This window comes from Melanostigma gelatinosum, assembly GCF_949748355.1.
Source record: "Melanostigma gelatinosum genome assembly, chromosome: 3".
Lineage (NCBI taxonomy): Eukaryota > Metazoa > Chordata > Actinopteri > Perciformes > Zoarcidae > Melanostigma > Melanostigma gelatinosum.
Genome location: NC_136636.1, coordinates 4,258,403 through 4,275,017, shown reverse-complemented (window position 1 = coordinate 4,275,017; position 16,615 = coordinate 4,258,403). Strand labels below are relative to the sequence as shown.

Genomic DNA, 16,615 nt, shown 5'->3' with positions numbered 1-16,615 from the left:
ACAATGTAACCCTTTGTGGACCTGCGAGTGAAGTCAGTAGTTGTTGAACTGATCATTCAGAGGTACCTTGTGTATGTGTCGAGTTATGTCTTTGTTGTTAATGATGACCAGCAGTTTGCCTGCAGAGTTTTGTTGGTTCAGGAAGTCCGCAGGAGTCTGCTCCGTGTTACCCTGCTTCAACAGGTATTCCTGCAACGTGAGAGCACACACACAAAATTATAATAATACTCCATCAATAAGGGCCGACTGTTGCATCTGGTTGTAGCTGCTGCGGTAAAAGGGCCCATCTCACGTTGCGTGAAATCGAAAAACGCTTTCAGCGATTGGCTGGGAACAAAACCATAAAAATAGTCATTTATTTCTAGATCTGGGTGCTAAAAGGATCAAATGAAGATTCGATACTACTTGGTACTGGGTTATTTTGGTGGATAAATGAACCACCAACTGGTGTCCGTGTTCATATATATATAAATAAATGTTTGTTTATTGAGGCTATTATATTTATTGAGGCTATTATATTAATTACCTTTCTAACTTTTTGATCAGAAAATGTACTTTTCACCAGAAACGTCTAACAAAAATATGAATGTAGGTTTGTATGTATTTAGCGTCAGCGCTCTATTTAAACACATCTCAACTGCGCTGCCCGTGATGTTACCTTGACGTCTTCATGGACCTGGTCCCCTGCCTCGCTGCTGTGGAGGTAGAACTGCATGGAGTTTCTCTTGATGTCTTTGAAAATCTCCACCAGGTTGTTGAACACCTCTGGCTGCAGCCGGCTGATCAGGGAGCTTAGGGCGGCGGCGGCCGGAGGAGCGGGGCGTTCGTCGGGCACGGGGACGGACTCAGAGGCCGGACTGGAGACCCGCTCGGGGGGGTGGGACGGTTCTGTTGAGACGCCGCTGAATCCTGGAAATGTCACCTCACAGTTTGTAACCGCAAGGCCACTCCCACCTTCCACACCAGGGGTACAATACACAGTCCTGGTAGAGCTGCTGTCTTGTGTTGGTCTGTTGTGAGTGACTGTTCTGGTGATCTCTAAAGAGTGACTTTGCTGTGGTTTCCTTGAGGACTGTGAGGACTTGTTCGGAGGAGGTATGAGGACGGAAGTGTTGGGAGGTTTGTAGACCGAACCGGACTTACAGGTAGCGACAGATAAAGTGACATGAGAGGTCGGGGGGTTCCTGTTAGCAGCAGCAGGAACCTGTTTGGTGATTGCATGTGGCGGCCACACTTCGCCGCCTCTGGAGTGTGCAGGACTTTCAGCAGCTGTCAGTTCACCACAGAGACCGCCATCCTCTCTGCCCGTTGTAGCATTACCCGCTCTGATACTAGACACAAAATCGCTAACGCTACTTGCCAGCGCGGAATCGACATCGGTGCGGCTGGTGCCGGGCTTGGGGCTCGGACAGTGGTTATCAAACTCAGTTAGCATGCTGCCGATGCAGTCCTGTAGTGAGCAAACGTAGTCCTGGACTGGGGGGCAGGGGTTGTAGAAGGAAACATACTGTGAAAACTGAGAAATGGGAGTGCGTGGGATTGTGTGGGGAGGTGTGTAGGTTTCTGTGTTTGAGGTAGAGTGTGGGGACTGTGGGAAGCTGTAATGGATGCTCTGGTCCTGCAGGAGGAGCTGTATCTCAGAGGAGAAGTTGCTCAGGTGTTTGTCCACAACGCTGTCGAGGCGAGAGGGAGGTGAGAAGACAGAGGGAGAGAACAAAGAACCACCTACCAGTTCCTTCTCTTCTGCTTTTTGCTCCTTATCACTAGCTACCACATGTATCATTTCCACTTCCTCTCGGTCTTGCCCACTCTGAACTGGCCGATTTTCTTGTTCCTGCACTAAAATGTCTGCCTGTACCTCCCTCAACTCCCCTGTTTCCCTCTCTGCGTCTTCCTTCTCTCTCTCAGTGGATGGTGGTGGTGAGGGGCTCGTCCTCCTCTTTGGAGCTGGAGGGATAGACGGCTGGATGGATGCAGGAACAAATGGCTCTTCACTCTTCTTTTCTTTCCCCGGAGGCTTCTCTTCTATGTCTTTAGGCAGTCCTGCAGGAGGCAGAATCCACAATAGATGCATCATTAGTAAAGAAACCTTACTGTCCCACAAAAACTGACTGACTGAATTGACAGACAAACTTTTTTTTACACATTGCATACATCACATAACGAAACTTAAGAGCTTAACTTTTTAAGACAAAATTTTTAAGCAAAAAAACTGGCTGTAATATTTGCACTTATAACTCCAATCTGCAGTAAAAAAAAAAAATCAAAGAAATTTCGCACTGAATGCAAAAGGCCAAAAATCCTCAGCATCAACATTAGCTCTACGTCTACTTTCTCTAAGCCAGGCTTCAGCAAATACTCAAGCAAGAACATTTTTTAAATGATCAGTTCATAACTGTCTAATATCGATGACATGGCAGTCAAAACCGTTTAAACTTGAACAGATGCAACAAGTAGACCCGGAGAGTGAGGTTACCTGCAGACTCCCTGGAGGCTGTGGGGGCTACCTGCTCCTCGTTAGCACCACTGTGGTTCTTGTTAAGCGGGCTGAGCTCATTAGGCTCCGAGGACTGGCACCGCGGGGGAACAGGGGGGCGGCCGAGTGGAGTGTTCGGGCATTGGGAAGGAAAAGGGTGAGGGCTGGGCTCTGGAGACAGGCATTGAGAAGGGGAAGGGGGCGGACTGGGCTCTGGAGACGGGCATTGGGAGGGTGACGGGGGAGGGCTGGGGTCGGGCGATGGGCATTGGGAGGGGGAGTGGGGAGGGCTGGGCTCGGGGGACGATAACTTGAGGAGGGAGGGTGGAGGGTTTCGTTCAGGAGACGGGGCGGGGCTCTTCCTCGGAGGTTTGGTTGTTGCGGTGACACTCGTTAGCGTGGCGAGGTGCTGGAAGCGAGGGTCCTGAGGGAGGTTTCTGTCCCTCTGGGTATACCTCTGTGAACACACACCTGCAGACAAGAGTTAACTGTCATTTGTCACTCTGGTCACTTCTGTGAATCTGCAATCTGGTCCGGAGGCACCACAAGTAGTAAAGAGACACATTTTTCATGTAAAGGATATTTGCTGTGTCGTAAAGAAGCAGCATTGCTTAAACTTTTTCCTTTGACATTATAATGTGTTCGTGTATGGGATGGATATCGGCTGGTGTTAATGTTTGTATATGTGTTAACTTAATCTGTGACAATTGTTTGTTTGCCGATTTCTATTTAAAAAAAATCCGTAAACACTAATGACAACTATTTGATGTCCATCCTGAGTGGGCAGGCAGACAGACAGACCTGTAATGGGGATGAGGACCCACGGGATCTCCCACTGGATGTCCCCCTCTTCCTTTTCGTATCCTCCTGCTCTCCTCTCGAGCCCTCCTCCTCCTCCTCCTCCTCCTCTGTGGTGATTCATCTCCCCGCTGTGGGAGCTGGGACTGAATCCCTCCAAACTACTGACGCTGCCCGCTGTCTGCTCCTAGAGAGACCAAACCACACACTTTAATAACCTTAACTGCTCCATTTGAAGTATTTATATTAAGAAATCAATACTCACGTGCTAAACGTATGTTTAGAGTTTATTAGTAATCCTCAGTGCATCTAAACTTTATGTTAGCTTTGTTGTTTACACATAAACAGGAGTGTGCATCTCTTACAGCGTAATCTCACCATGAAAGAATCACTTCACAGCTGGTTCTGGTACATATGAGCATTACGTAGGTATTGTACTAAGACAGACTTGACAAAATATATATATGCTTGTAGTGTCAACATCATTAAAGCTTTAAGAATGACGATCGATATATTAATGAGACATTTTGTATTCCTGAACAGGGGGTACAAATGATAAGAGTTACAAATCTCACAGCTTCATAATCTGCCTCAAAAGCCCAAATCACCACCAGTCTTGTACACACGTTAGGTCTAAAAAGTTCTCATTATTTGAAAGAACAGCGGGTTGCAGATCCTCCACATGGAGGACGGTGTTGGGGCTTCAAAGCCTCTGTCAAACCAGAAAAACTAGAATGACAGAGTAAATAACAGTGTGAGGTTTCATGCTTTCACCACTCTTAGTTCTATCCGGGTTCCTATTGTACACTATGATCATGTGACTGTGCCGTTTACAGTGGACAAATAAACCTAAAAGTTTTCAGTTACCTCCAGCTCGTCCTGCTTCCTCAGGTCAATGTCACAGTTGGTGGGCAGACCCAGCTTGGTGGCCAACCTATCAAATGGAGAGGATTCCCTCTGACCCTCCTCTCGCACTTCACCAACGCTCCGATTGGTCGTTCCTTTCGCGGCCTGGTTGAGGTCTGTTAGCGGAGAGGGAGACGTTCATTTTCAACGAGCTGTTTTGCATCAAGAGTTTTCAAAATACTGTAACTAGAGATGCAGCGGTGAAAAGGGTTCCATTGTTGTCCCGGTGGCTAAAAGCGGATCCCCTCGGGTGCTGAATGACTTCAGTGGCATTGACTTCACTCATGAAGTCATTTGAACGTCTGGTCAAAAAGGACTTTGTTGGATAAAAGGCTCTGAAGCTCATGCAGTTTGCATTCAAGGCAGGGACGGGAGAAGAGGAGGCCTCAGTCAGTTCCTGAAGGTCTTAGAAACCATGCCAGACTAATATCATCTGTGTTTGACACTATCCAGTCACTGTCTCTCCTCAGGGCTTCGTCCCGACCCCTTTGATGTTCATACTATATACCGATGACTGTAGAAGCCAGCATGGGGACAGGCACATCCTGAAATTCACTGATGATAAAGTCATCATCAGCCTGGTCCAAAAAGATGAATGAGAGCATGGGCTGATGGTTGATCAGATGTCAACTGGTGTGATAAAGCCTTTCTCCAGTTAAATGCCACAAAGACCAAGGTTATTTATACATATATCAACAACTTAAATTCATGGTTTAGGATGATGAATTATGTGTCTTGTATCTTGTGAACCTGCAAATCAAGTGTCCCATCTTGGACACAGAAGTGAATTTCCTCGTGTTTTGATGTAACCTGACCAACTGGAATAAGACAATGAAAGAATAAAAAGAAAGAAATATGAATTGAAAGTTGAACAGAGGTGGTCCAGCCTTTGGAGTCTGTGGTCAAGCAGAAAGTCTTTGAATTTGGTCACCTGTTAGCAGACTGAGAAGTTTAGCGGCTAGTTCAGATCCATCTTCCCTCAGATCAACGTCCTTCAAACCCACCGAGCCAATCACAGACGCAAGAAAGCCGGGAGAGGAAGGGACCTGGCTTCCTTCAACTAGGAGCCAAATGAAGAGTAAGAGCATGTCAGTGAGCAACACCTCAACCCATTAATTTCAAGAACTATAAAATAAGAGAAGCAAATATGTTCAGCCTGAAAGCACAGGTGTTAGCAAGGCCGATGCGCACATAGTTATGTAGATGCTACACTGAAGGTCTGCGGCGATCTGCTTGTGTCTTAGACCCTAACCCTCCTCACCGGGAATCCTGCCGTGTCTTCCTGGTTCCTGCGATGCCTTCAGGAACTTCAGCGTCCTCTCTGCCGTCACCTGCTCCAGTTTCCTCTTCCTCCCTGGTACCTTCACCCCTCCTCCTTCCTCTCTCTTCACCTCGTTCTCTGCATTCCTCTTACAGGTCAATATCAGGTTTACCAGCTGCTGTATCTGAGCAACACAAAAGGAAAACACATTGGAGTTCACTCTGGGCCGAAGACATGAATGAAATCTACACTACACCATACTGACACCATATCTGTGAAGGAATCTTTGTCCACGCCGTTACGTTTTGGTGGTCATGTCAGTTTTTACCCTTTCATGTTTGGTCTGTTCGTCTATAGTGTTGCTGGTCGCCTCCTTCCCCGCCGCCTCCCTCTGGCTCTTCTTGAGCTTCACCTCCGGCGGCTCCTCTGGGCTGCAGTGCGCCTGCACCATCTGCCTGGCCCGGGCCACCGACAGCAGGTAGAGGACCGGGCTGTACAGGTAGGAGTGCAGATAGCCGTCCATGTTCACCCGGTGGTGTTTGGGAGTAGGGAACAGCTTTCCTTGCTCATCCAGTTCGGAGTCGTACTCGCCCATGGGGTACTGTCGCACCTGGAGACGAGAGACCGGAAATATGTTCTTTAATCTGTTATGAGGAACGATTCAAGGAATAAACCAATGGACCAAATACCTGCCAAAACTGTGTGGACACCCCTACAATTGAAATCAATTGAAGAACCCAACCGGTCGTACCTTGCCATCGTTTATGCCGATGAGGTATTCCCGTGCCTGGCGCTCCACACCGGCAGACAGTTCAGGGGGAGGGTTGGCGCGGGCCTTGACCAGAGCGTGATGCAGCGCTGGAATAAACTGGCTCAGCCGCGGCATCACTTCCACACCAGACACCACCGACTCGGAGGCGTTATGGCTCGAGGAGGCACACCTTAATGCTGCATTAAGATAACATTCGTGTAACACATGTAATGGATCCGTATCAGCTAAAATAAAGCTGATCAACACCTTGAATGTATTGGATAATACAGGATTTGGAAAACATTGTAAACTGATCACCCTCACACCCAGAAGGCCCCGTGTTACTCACTGGATTTGGCCATATCTCTGGACTCTGGGAAGACAAACAAAGCCTGAAGACACCTCTTCCAGCTCTCTCCTCTCTCTGAAAACACATAAAGATCTTTGTTATTCTTGGAGGTATGCTGTAGTACGTTCTTCTACGCTTCATACCTACATCTACAAAACAGTGCATTGGCAAGTTGTCACGGCAGATGTGGGAACATTTACTCTACAAAAGGCATCGGCGGTTAATCAGCCTCTCTGTTGTGCCTTATTATTCAATAACCACACGGCTTGTCCGACACTATCCTCGACCTATTTAACCAGTACGCCCCATCTGCCCCGTGTCATACCAGAGGGTGTGGCCATCTGAACACTGGATAACAGGAGGAGAAAGCCTCGGTCTGAGAGCGGAGTCATCAGAACCTGAAGAGAGAAGAGACAACTGTCATTCAACAAACACGCTCTCATTTCCCATCTTTCTATTTGGCTTCTCCTGTGTTGTTCCCTTTTCTTCTTCTTACATTTTAAAGTCCTCCTGCTACTTAAGTTGGGGGAATAATCACATGTGGAAGATATTGACAAATGTCAATATCTTTGACACTGACACAGAAGACTAAGTTATATTTTTCATAAAAAAACATTTAAAACAAGCACAAAGAGATAAAGGTTTGTCCCAAATAGAAAGGCCAGATAAAAATACACCGAGGGGGTAAAAATGAAATGTAAGCCAAACCCACCACGCTCTTCATCTCCAGTTCCTGCAGCAGTGTCGTCACGCTGGTCGCAGACCGACTTCTGTCAGTCACCTCCAGGAGGCTGCAACAATGGCCGCTCTTCACGACTACACGCACACAACAAAACACACAATACAGCGGTGATCATACGATACAAACGGCAAAGCAATGTATATTCTGCTTTCACGCAAATGATGCTTGACGTCCTACCGGTTTAAATGCTGATTTAAATATGAAAAAAATTGCATGTCAACACAAAATAACGGTTTGTAACTCAGTCCGAACGAATGCGCTTTCAAAGGCCCATGAGATGTGTAATGCACCATCACTCTGAGGGTAGCTGTGGCTTCACCTTCGTGGCTGCTGCTGTAGAGGTTGTAGCTGAGCAGGTCGGAGGGCAGGAGCTTGGTCACCTGGCTGAGCCTCATCAACGAACCGATTTCCAACTTCTCAGGTCTGAAGGAGACACAATACATACAGAGCCAATCGCTGTAAAATGGGAGGATACACTTGTTTTACTTGTAAACGTAATGCCACAAAAAATGCATTTTCCCAACGTGTTCTGGTTGCGAGGTCCGTTTTATGAACCGTGTCAGCAATTCTGGTGGAAGTTGAGACCGAGGTCTGTGGTCTGGTGGACAAACAGACACATCCATCCACGTAAAGCACCTGACTGATCTGATGCTCTGTGTCGCCTCACGTCTTCAGGAAAAGTTGCACTCGAACAAACTGCAAAGCCACTTTCAGAAATATCAAGTCAAGTCTGCTGCTAACGGTGCCAACACAGACCTTCACCAAGGGTTTCTATCTAAAACGTAAGACGAGCCTCAACTACAAACAATGAATCAAACAATGATCTGGTCGTATCAACACTTCCTGCAGCTGCTTCACAATGAACAAAGGCCGAGAGTGTAATTCAGTAGGTATGTCCTGAGCTCAACGAGGCAGAATTAGGTTTGTTGAAGGTGGATTTCTTCACTTTAGTTTGACCACGACTTGCTCGATGTCCCAAGTGAGGCAATAAACCCCTCACCCCTACCGCTGTACCGGACACAGAAGAGTTTGATTTGATCGTGTCGAACGAACACATTTTCATTGTATTAGAAAGTAAAACAGAGAGAGGTCAGTCCAGGACTCACAGTCTGTGGGGCAGGAGGGGAGGAGAGAAGGAGCGAAGGGAGATCTGGAAGAGAACCCGGTCGCCTTTCACCAAATCTCCGGTCCACACTGTGAACTGAGCACGCTCTGAAAGAGAGAGAGACCACAGCTCAGCAGCGGTAGTGTCAGTGTTCAGGACACTTATCATGTCCTATATTTGAGCTGTAAGTGTGTAGTGTGATTAAAGGACCAACAGGGACTCACCGTGACTCCCCTCTGCTGACTGGCTGTTCAACCTGTCCATCAAACACAGAACATGTCAACTCAGCTATTCATGCTGGGACCAGGACAGATTTGAAGGACGATGTATAAAGTCCAACAAATTCTGTTTTATAATTAATAATGATCAAATCAATGAACAAATGTATTGCTGTTGAACAAGCATAACGACGTTGCAGTTGCGCCAACCTCATTTGGTGCATTATATTAAAAGATAACATATTTCCGAGGAATAAACGATGAGTAATAAATATCTGCCATAAAAAGTGAATCTACGCATATAAAGTATTATACAATAACACAACATTCATTGGAATGAGACTTTAACCAGACGTCCGTACCTGATGGGGGCCAGAGATTTGCTGGGAAGTGAAGAGTCTTTTCCTTTGAACTGGAATGAGATGACGGCGTACGGACAGACCTGACGAGGCCGCTGCCGCAGCTCGTCGAATGAATACTCGTAGAAGTATTGCTGAAATAAACAACAGAGCAACGGGCGTTCAATGCCACTTGTTTGAAAAGGAAAACTCAACTTTAAAATCATCGAAATATTTCAACAAAACAATATTTTTTGGGAATTTTATTTTTCGCTTGGGAATTAAAAGCCCTCACGCAAGTCACCTGACTACCTGGGCGTGTCATGTGACTTGTGTTGCTAATCTGATGCAAACACATTCTGAGATTTATGTTTACCGTTTTCACTGTCCATCAGATTTAATCTGATGAACCACTTCATCAAATCCCTTCTGTCTAACTGTAATAATGTGCAGGGATGACTTGTCTACTTCTGTGGATTTAGCATTGTAGCTTCTGGAAGCAAAGACGTTTTCCTGTGTGTGTGTGAGCGTGTTTTACCTGTCTTGTGGGGACAAAGGGCAGACTACACAGTGACATTGAGGGGACTCAACTTGGTTTTGGGGACAATTGCTCACCCCCAGAATGTAGTTCATTACATTGACTTGGTTTAAGGTTAAAGTAAGGTTTAGGTTAGGATTAAACTTTGTTTATACTTGTATGTATGGAGCCGTTTAAACGCAATGCTCTGCATTGTTCTCTGAAACCCCAGAGGGCGTACAAACAAAATGTACTGTGAACAATCAAAAGGACTACGATTTAAACCCGTAGATATACACAGACTGCAGGTGCAACTGGCAAAACGCCATAAACCAACCTCCTTTATGCCGAGGAGGGATTGTAATTATCTGTAAACTCATATCTCATATTCATGGATATTTTATTTCCTTTGTACAAACCCTGTAAAGAGAGAACTCAAGTATTACCGTAAATGCATTATAAGGAAACAAAAGGTTGAATATCCTATTTGATTTCGCTGCAAAATATTTACTCAAATGAAGATTCTAAAGACATGTTTCTAAAGAATTTAAATGTGAATTAGCCTTCTTTGAATAATCCCTAGACATGTAAATAGTTATTTTATCAGTCACTGAAGTCAATGCAATGTGTGTGTGTGTGTGTGTGTGTGTGTGTGTGTGTGTGCGCGTGTGTGCGTGTCCTTACCTGTGTGAGCTCAAAGGCGCGGTAGGAGGTGAGCGATGTGACCTTGCTGGCGTTCTTGGAGGTGTGGCTGTCGAAGCGAGGCGTTGGATCCAGAAGGTTCTTCATGTTTTCATAGATGCTCTTCACTTTCCCCTGAAAAAGGAAAAATGTAATAACCTCCATCGTCAAAAACTGGTTATTCCCATTTCTATCACTTCATATCGAGTACAGAACGAACGAGTTGAGAGAGCACTTAAAAAACCAGGATGAGTGTCTGTGTTCAAAATCAATTATCATCCACTATAAACAGTTCAAATGTCTCGATAACCATCAAACATAATGGAATTTAGCTTAATCCCATTATCCCCTAATGCACCATTTAAAAAGGTACAATAGATGGCCGCATCCTACAATCATGCACTCTGTTAAAAAATGTTGACGTCACTGACTGCCAAATGAAAGAATGTGCTTTTAATTCTCTACGAAGACGTAGTGACGAGTGAAGATGAGCGTTTTGGTGACCTTGGCGGTGCTTTTGGTCTCAACAACACTGTCAGCAGAGAGCTTCTTTCTATTTGTTTATATTTTTCAGCAAGGTCGGTGTCACGGAACGTGCTTTGTTGTGGCGAGTTTAAATTTCCAGCACGAACCAAACCTTCAGTGACTCTGAGAAGGGGTGAGGCAGGGGAGAGATATTTGGGATTGCCAAGCCAGCATCTCTTTAGATGTTTTTTTCCCCCTTTGCTCCATCCCCCATGGGTCGGCTTGAACTCCATTACTGTCTCATGGGGATTCATTAACAGTACAAACCTGTTTTGTTTTTTTTTGTTGTCAGGATTTGTGGTCAAGGTTCCCACGCTTGCCGTGAAAAAAATTTCCATGCTACCTCCTGATTTTCCAGGTACCATATTAAGTGATGATCTATAGGCCCCTGAAGCTTTCCGCCCCCATCCTCGCCCCCCTCCCCTCACACACACAACCCCCTAGGACACCCGACTACTTACTTGATTTAAAAGATGTGCCAGTCAAGTCTACATTGTAAATGCTTCGAGATTATGTCTTATTGATAATATCAATGCATGAAATAATGCAACAAGCTGTAGATGAACAACAAACGTGTTTTGTAGACCCAGACAGCCAGAACCTCACTGCACCGACTGTCTCCTAAAAATGACGTTCCCCCAAAACTAAAATGCATTCTCAAATACGTATTTTCTCCCTGATTACGTTTGTGTTTGACTTATTACAAATACGTTTCTAATCAACATTTTAACACCACCACCACCTCTCCTTCTCCCTATTCCGCGGTCAGAATACCACCACAACACGCCGCCTGTCTCCGGCAGGAATGCGCTCACCCAGGCCGAGCAACGTGGAACATTACGCGGCTACAATACCTCCACAAAGGCCCGCGTGTAAAATCCGGGAGTATTTGTCATACGTCAAACACAAACGTAATCAGGGAGAAAATACATTTTTAGTCAAATGTAATTGAGAATGCATTTTAGTTTTGGGGGAACGTAATTTTTAGGAGACAGGACTGCACCATTAGACCACCATTACATTTTTCCTCTTGCGCACCCCCTAGAGGCAGCTCGCGCACCCCACTTTGGGAATCCCTGCTCTACAACATGGGATCATCCATTTCTATCTACAGTAAAAGCTGTTCACATGTAAAGGGTTTTTATAAACTCATCTTAATTCTGTGCTCAATAGTTTCATTTTATTACTATTTTACACATCATCCAATAACATCTTCCAGGACAACTGTTTAAATTTCCATGTAAGTGTTAACTTTTGCTCAGTTTCCATGACTTTTCCAAACCTGGAAAATGAAAAAACAATCTCCATGTTTTCCATGGTTTCCAGGTACCCTGGTGGTCTGTGTTCACGTTCGCATTTGGCCGCCCGGCAGATGTTTGAGGTGGAAGTTGGCTGAACTGAATCCATACATTTTTCACCAACGTAACAAAGCAGGGCGCAGGAACTCTAGTTACGTCACATGTTTCCTGCCTCCGACAGGTGAACATGTGACCGGCCGGCTGATTTACCTTCATCACTTTGAAGATGACGATCTCCCCCGTGACTCCAGGAGTTATGGGGTTGATCTGAATCAGGTCTGAGTACCTGGACAGGTACACTCCTAGAGACACACACACACACAAAGAGAAAAATAAAGATCACACAGAAGTCAAATTCAGCAAAAAGGTGGCGTCGACATCTTCGCCCTTAAACTGCACATTCAGCACTCTGACTGAAAAAAAGCCCACAATGATCATTAAACAGATGGAAAAGGTAAACGTATATAAGTGAAGTGTTTTATTGTTTGTGTGCATCAGCTTGGATCTGTTCACTCCTACCTTTAATGGGGTTTCCCAGCACTGTGACCCGGCTCTGACCCACAAGCAGCCCCTTCTCACAGAGCAAGGGCAGCTACAACAGACAATTCAGGGAGAAATTAGACTTTACATTGGGTAAAATATCATTCTTTAAGGATGAGGCTCATTGACAGTTGTTAACCAATTCTGGTCCAAATCTTAACCAGTCGTTACAATCTAGTTTCTTTTTCCAGAGAACGTCCAGTCATTCTGTCCGCGATGTTGTTTACTCCACAGCCCCAAAGTACGAGGCAAAGTCCCGTCATTCAGCCATAAATGCTCTGCGGTTTGGTTTCCTTGTCAAATAAAGGTAATAAACGAACAAAAGTACTGAACGGTTACTGCTTGGATGTGCTCGTCCAACTAAGACTTCGTCGAGTCCTTTTATACACCAGCAAATAACAACACTGCGAATTAACAGCTTGATTCAGATTAATCTCACCTTAACAGTATCAGTCAACAGGAAACAGTAGCTCTCCTCCAGCTCCTTGTCTGTCCTCCCGTCTGCCTTCATCTCCTTCCTCTTCTCCACAAACTGACACAAACAAACAAATATGAAACATTTTTGTAACTTTTCTTTCATGACAAATAGAAATTCAACTGTGCGTTCACAATGAAACTTTGACTATTCTACATTTTTACAAGGAGACATCTTACAAAAAGCTGAATCATTGTGGGTTCCCAGGTTAAATTTAGGCCAATGTGTCTCGCCTCTTTTGCTCTCCACGCAGACGGTTGAACCTGAATTCAACCAAAGCCTCAAACGTGATTACCGTAGTCAATACGACTCTGACCACAAACGAAAACCAGATAGCGGTGTGTGCCGTTGTGTGTGCGCAACATTAAACCATCATGCAGCACGTGAGATGACCACATTTATTAACCCATAATCTTGTAAACCATTATGTGTAAGTGTTCATTTTATAATAAATCTGATGTGAGTGAGTGAGAGAGAGAAAGACCCGCAGCGTTGGAACTAAATCTGAAAAATAAAACTTCCCATGAAATTTGTCTGTTTGAGTTTATAGAGGAAGATTTCAAGTATCAAACATGACCGTTCATTATTATTGACTACTATATTAATTTGTCGTATTTTTTTAAAACTAAGCATTAACTAAGCATGCCCAGTGTACGTGAATAGTCACGAGTTATTCATTTTTCAAGCGTGCTAGTATGGACGTAGATCATTCCAAAAACGATGCTGAAACGCTGTGTGGACGGAGATCATTTTTGTTTTAAAACTCAGTTTTTAAAGGAAAATGTATTAGTGTGGATGGAGCCTAAATTTGACCAGACGTAGGAGACTGATCAGCTCACAACTGGCCGTTTGGAACCGGGGGCTGATCCATCGTAGCATCTCTACACACAGGTAGCGCTTCTTCATGTTCGCCTATATTTGACAGAGGTACGACATGCAATCAAGACCAGATTGGAACCCAGGATGTTATGCGCCGTAACCACTGGGCTACCATGGCGAAGACATCTTTAAAATGGTCAATGCCTCTCCACCCGTCCATCCGTCCATCCGTCTCTCACCTCTTTCTCCAGCAGCTCGCTGTGGACGAGCCGAGGTTTGCAGTAGGTGAAGCAGCCAGCGGAGCCGGTGTCGATGCAGCTGGAGGTCAGGATGGTCATCATGTCGTCATACTCCCTGGACTCAGTGGCGACATACTGGAACAGAGCTGAGAGGAAGACACACGCGTCAGTTAATGTTCCCTGGACTCACTCATAATCCTTCACCACGTTCTCACGAAGGATCGTTAATAATCAGAAATAATCGTTTTCTGCATTTATAGACTACACAACAGTTAAACTCTGCAGGTTTGCTGTAGGAGCAATAATTCACTTGCTAACCTTCACAGCATGTTAGGTTTTATCCGCTAGCAACTGTCAAAACCTACGACCAAGAAGCAAGTGGCAGCTGCAACAAACAGAGTTGGAGACAAACTATTGTCTAAAATATAATTGTATGTGTTAAAGACGTATCTTCATCAGAACAAAGGGGATCAAACTTGGAAAAACAGTGGACCAAAGTAATTAAAGTACCAGTCATTAAGGCATCATCACTGTTTGACCAATAGTGTATCCTCAGCTCGTAAGGGGAAAAAAGTAAAATTGTGGATCACAACACTCTTTTACAATTAACAGTGACCGCAATAACTCTTAGTGCAGCTTTCAGGTGATCCTCGGCCACACCCAAATAGAAGGTCCGGGCGTCTGGGGAGCCCACAGAAACAGATGTTAGTCCGCCTCCATTATAACTATTGCAGCCTTTTGGTGCTCAATTCTCAGGAGACAAAATAACCTGCAGCAGCTGCCATCCTGCACAAATATAGACATATATGCCAGACAGGAAGCGAGAGGTGAGAAAAACAATTGACTGACATAAACACACACACGTGTATGTATGTATGTATGTATGTATGTATGTATGTATGTATATATATATATATATATATATATATATATATACACACACATACATATGGGATAATGTTGGGCTCAGACTAAAGTAAGTAAAACACAAATGGTAAGGTAGACACACATTTACCTGAGGTTTAAACTACAGTCAGTCCTCAGAGCAACAGAACAAACTTACAGCTAAACTCCATCTTGTTGTGGCAGAAACACCAAAGTGTCAGAGTTCTAAGGTCTACATTTTTATACCTTGATTCCACCAATCAAATCCCGTTCACTGAACCAACACAAAAACACATTTGGTCTCCTCTCCTCATGTCATGCCCTCGGGTCAGGATGACACTGATATTCATACACCCTTTTCTAGGAAATGTTGTTTATCTTTTAAACATGTTTATACATGCTGGGTTCAACAGGAACACATTGTATGAGGTCACAGACACGTCTCAAACCTGAATAAATATATATATAAATACACACACACACACACACACATATATATATACATATATAGTATATGTGTGTGTATATAATATATACATATACATACATAACGTTACATACACACACATATATTTGTGTGTGTATATACATTTGTGTGTGTATATACATTTGTATATATATACATTTGTATTTGTGTATATATATATATATATATATATATATATATATATATATATATATATATATATATATATATATATATATATAAATAATATATAATATATATTTAACGCCCTGTCCTTTAGTTAGTCTTCACTTTGTCTTAGCCTCGTTCTGATTAACATGCATCTACTGACGTAACATTACAGACTTGAAGACCAACCAGCTAGAATGTAAACAAACCCAGACAGTTACCTTCACTCAGCTAACAAAAGTTACACGTTAACGCCAGCTTAACGTCAACATGGAGCCGATATCAGCAGTTTAGACGCAGAAGCTGAATACGTGGAGATTTACCGTAAGTTGCAAATTAAAAGTACAGTCTGCTCACTGAAAACAGACGTCAACGAGCACGGAACGAGCGTTAGCTTGTTGGCTAACTGCTAGCATTCTTAGCTTGCTAACGTTACCTCAAAAACACATCACAGCTTGTACAAAGCTAGCACATTGTTCTTTAGCTCATTATAATAAATATATCACAGCACAGTTCAATATACGACACATGACGAAACATCGTAGGTTATGTGTTGTTATGGTAAATACAAATACACACAACTTCTGGGTCCTATGTGTTGTGATTTTATCGGAGACCAGCCCACCTCTTTTCTCCTTGGTCTTCCTCGGTATAGGGAACTTCAGAGGCTCCATGGGCATGTATCTCTGGTAGACCGCCACTTGTGGAGCCGAGGTCCTCCTCTCCATCCTCCCGAAGACGGAGCTCAGTCCGTCCGGACCAGGAGCGTCTCTGCTGGCTGGGTGCACCACCTCGGTCACCTCGATCACATCGTCGTCTCCAACCTCCGCGGCAGCAGCAGCAGACGACGACGACGTCCTCGGCGGTCGAGCTGCCTGGTTGTTCTCGTCCATTGTCTTGTTTGTCAAACCAAACCGACGCGTTTTCTTTATCCTCCCAACCGTCACTGTATCTTCGGCTAGAGCCCCGTGTTGTCACCGCTGTTACCTCCCGATCCAACACACATCCAGAGGCTCGCGCGCCATGCTCTTCCTGGAGCAGAGGTCTTCTTCACTGAA

General features: G+C 44.6%; 1 protein-coding gene across 1 annotated transcript in view; it reads right to left on the bottom strand.

The window, feature by feature from the left end:
• The window catches only part of tasora (transcription activation suppressor a), a 30,155-nt gene extending 13,676 nt beyond the window's left edge, over positions 1-16,479 (bottom strand). The window contains exons 1-22 of the mRNA XM_079266009.1: positions 16,183-16,479; positions 14,039-14,184; positions 12,945-13,037; positions 12,485-12,557; positions 12,176-12,267; positions 10,146-10,277; positions 8,969-9,099; positions 8,613-8,644; positions 8,390-8,495; positions 7,603-7,706; positions 7,254-7,357; positions 6,867-6,939; positions 6,542-6,616; positions 6,193-6,389; positions 5,770-6,051; positions 5,442-5,625; positions 5,112-5,240; positions 4,142-4,296; positions 3,278-3,461; positions 2,477-2,947; positions 659-2,043; positions 67-189 (exon numbers count right to left, since the gene is read on the bottom strand). Of these exons, the coding sequence (XP_079122135.1) occupies positions 67-189; positions 659-2,043; positions 2,477-2,947; positions 3,278-3,461; positions 4,142-4,296; positions 5,112-5,240; positions 5,442-5,625; positions 5,770-6,051; positions 6,193-6,389; positions 6,542-6,616; positions 6,867-6,939; positions 7,254-7,357; positions 7,603-7,706; positions 8,390-8,495; positions 8,613-8,644; positions 8,969-9,099; positions 10,146-10,277; positions 12,176-12,267; positions 12,485-12,557; positions 12,945-13,037; positions 14,039-14,184; positions 16,183-16,450 (4,539 nt within the window). The 5' untranslated portion in view covers positions 16,451-16,479. The remainder of the gene's footprint in view (positions 1-66; positions 190-658; positions 2,044-2,476; positions 2,948-3,277; positions 3,462-4,141; positions 4,297-5,111; positions 5,241-5,441; positions 5,626-5,769; positions 6,052-6,192; positions 6,390-6,541; positions 6,617-6,866; positions 6,940-7,253; positions 7,358-7,602; positions 7,707-8,389; positions 8,496-8,612; positions 8,645-8,968; positions 9,100-10,145; positions 10,278-12,175; positions 12,268-12,484; positions 12,558-12,944; positions 13,038-14,038; positions 14,185-16,182) is intronic.
• Positions 16,480-16,615: the final 136 nt, after the last annotated feature.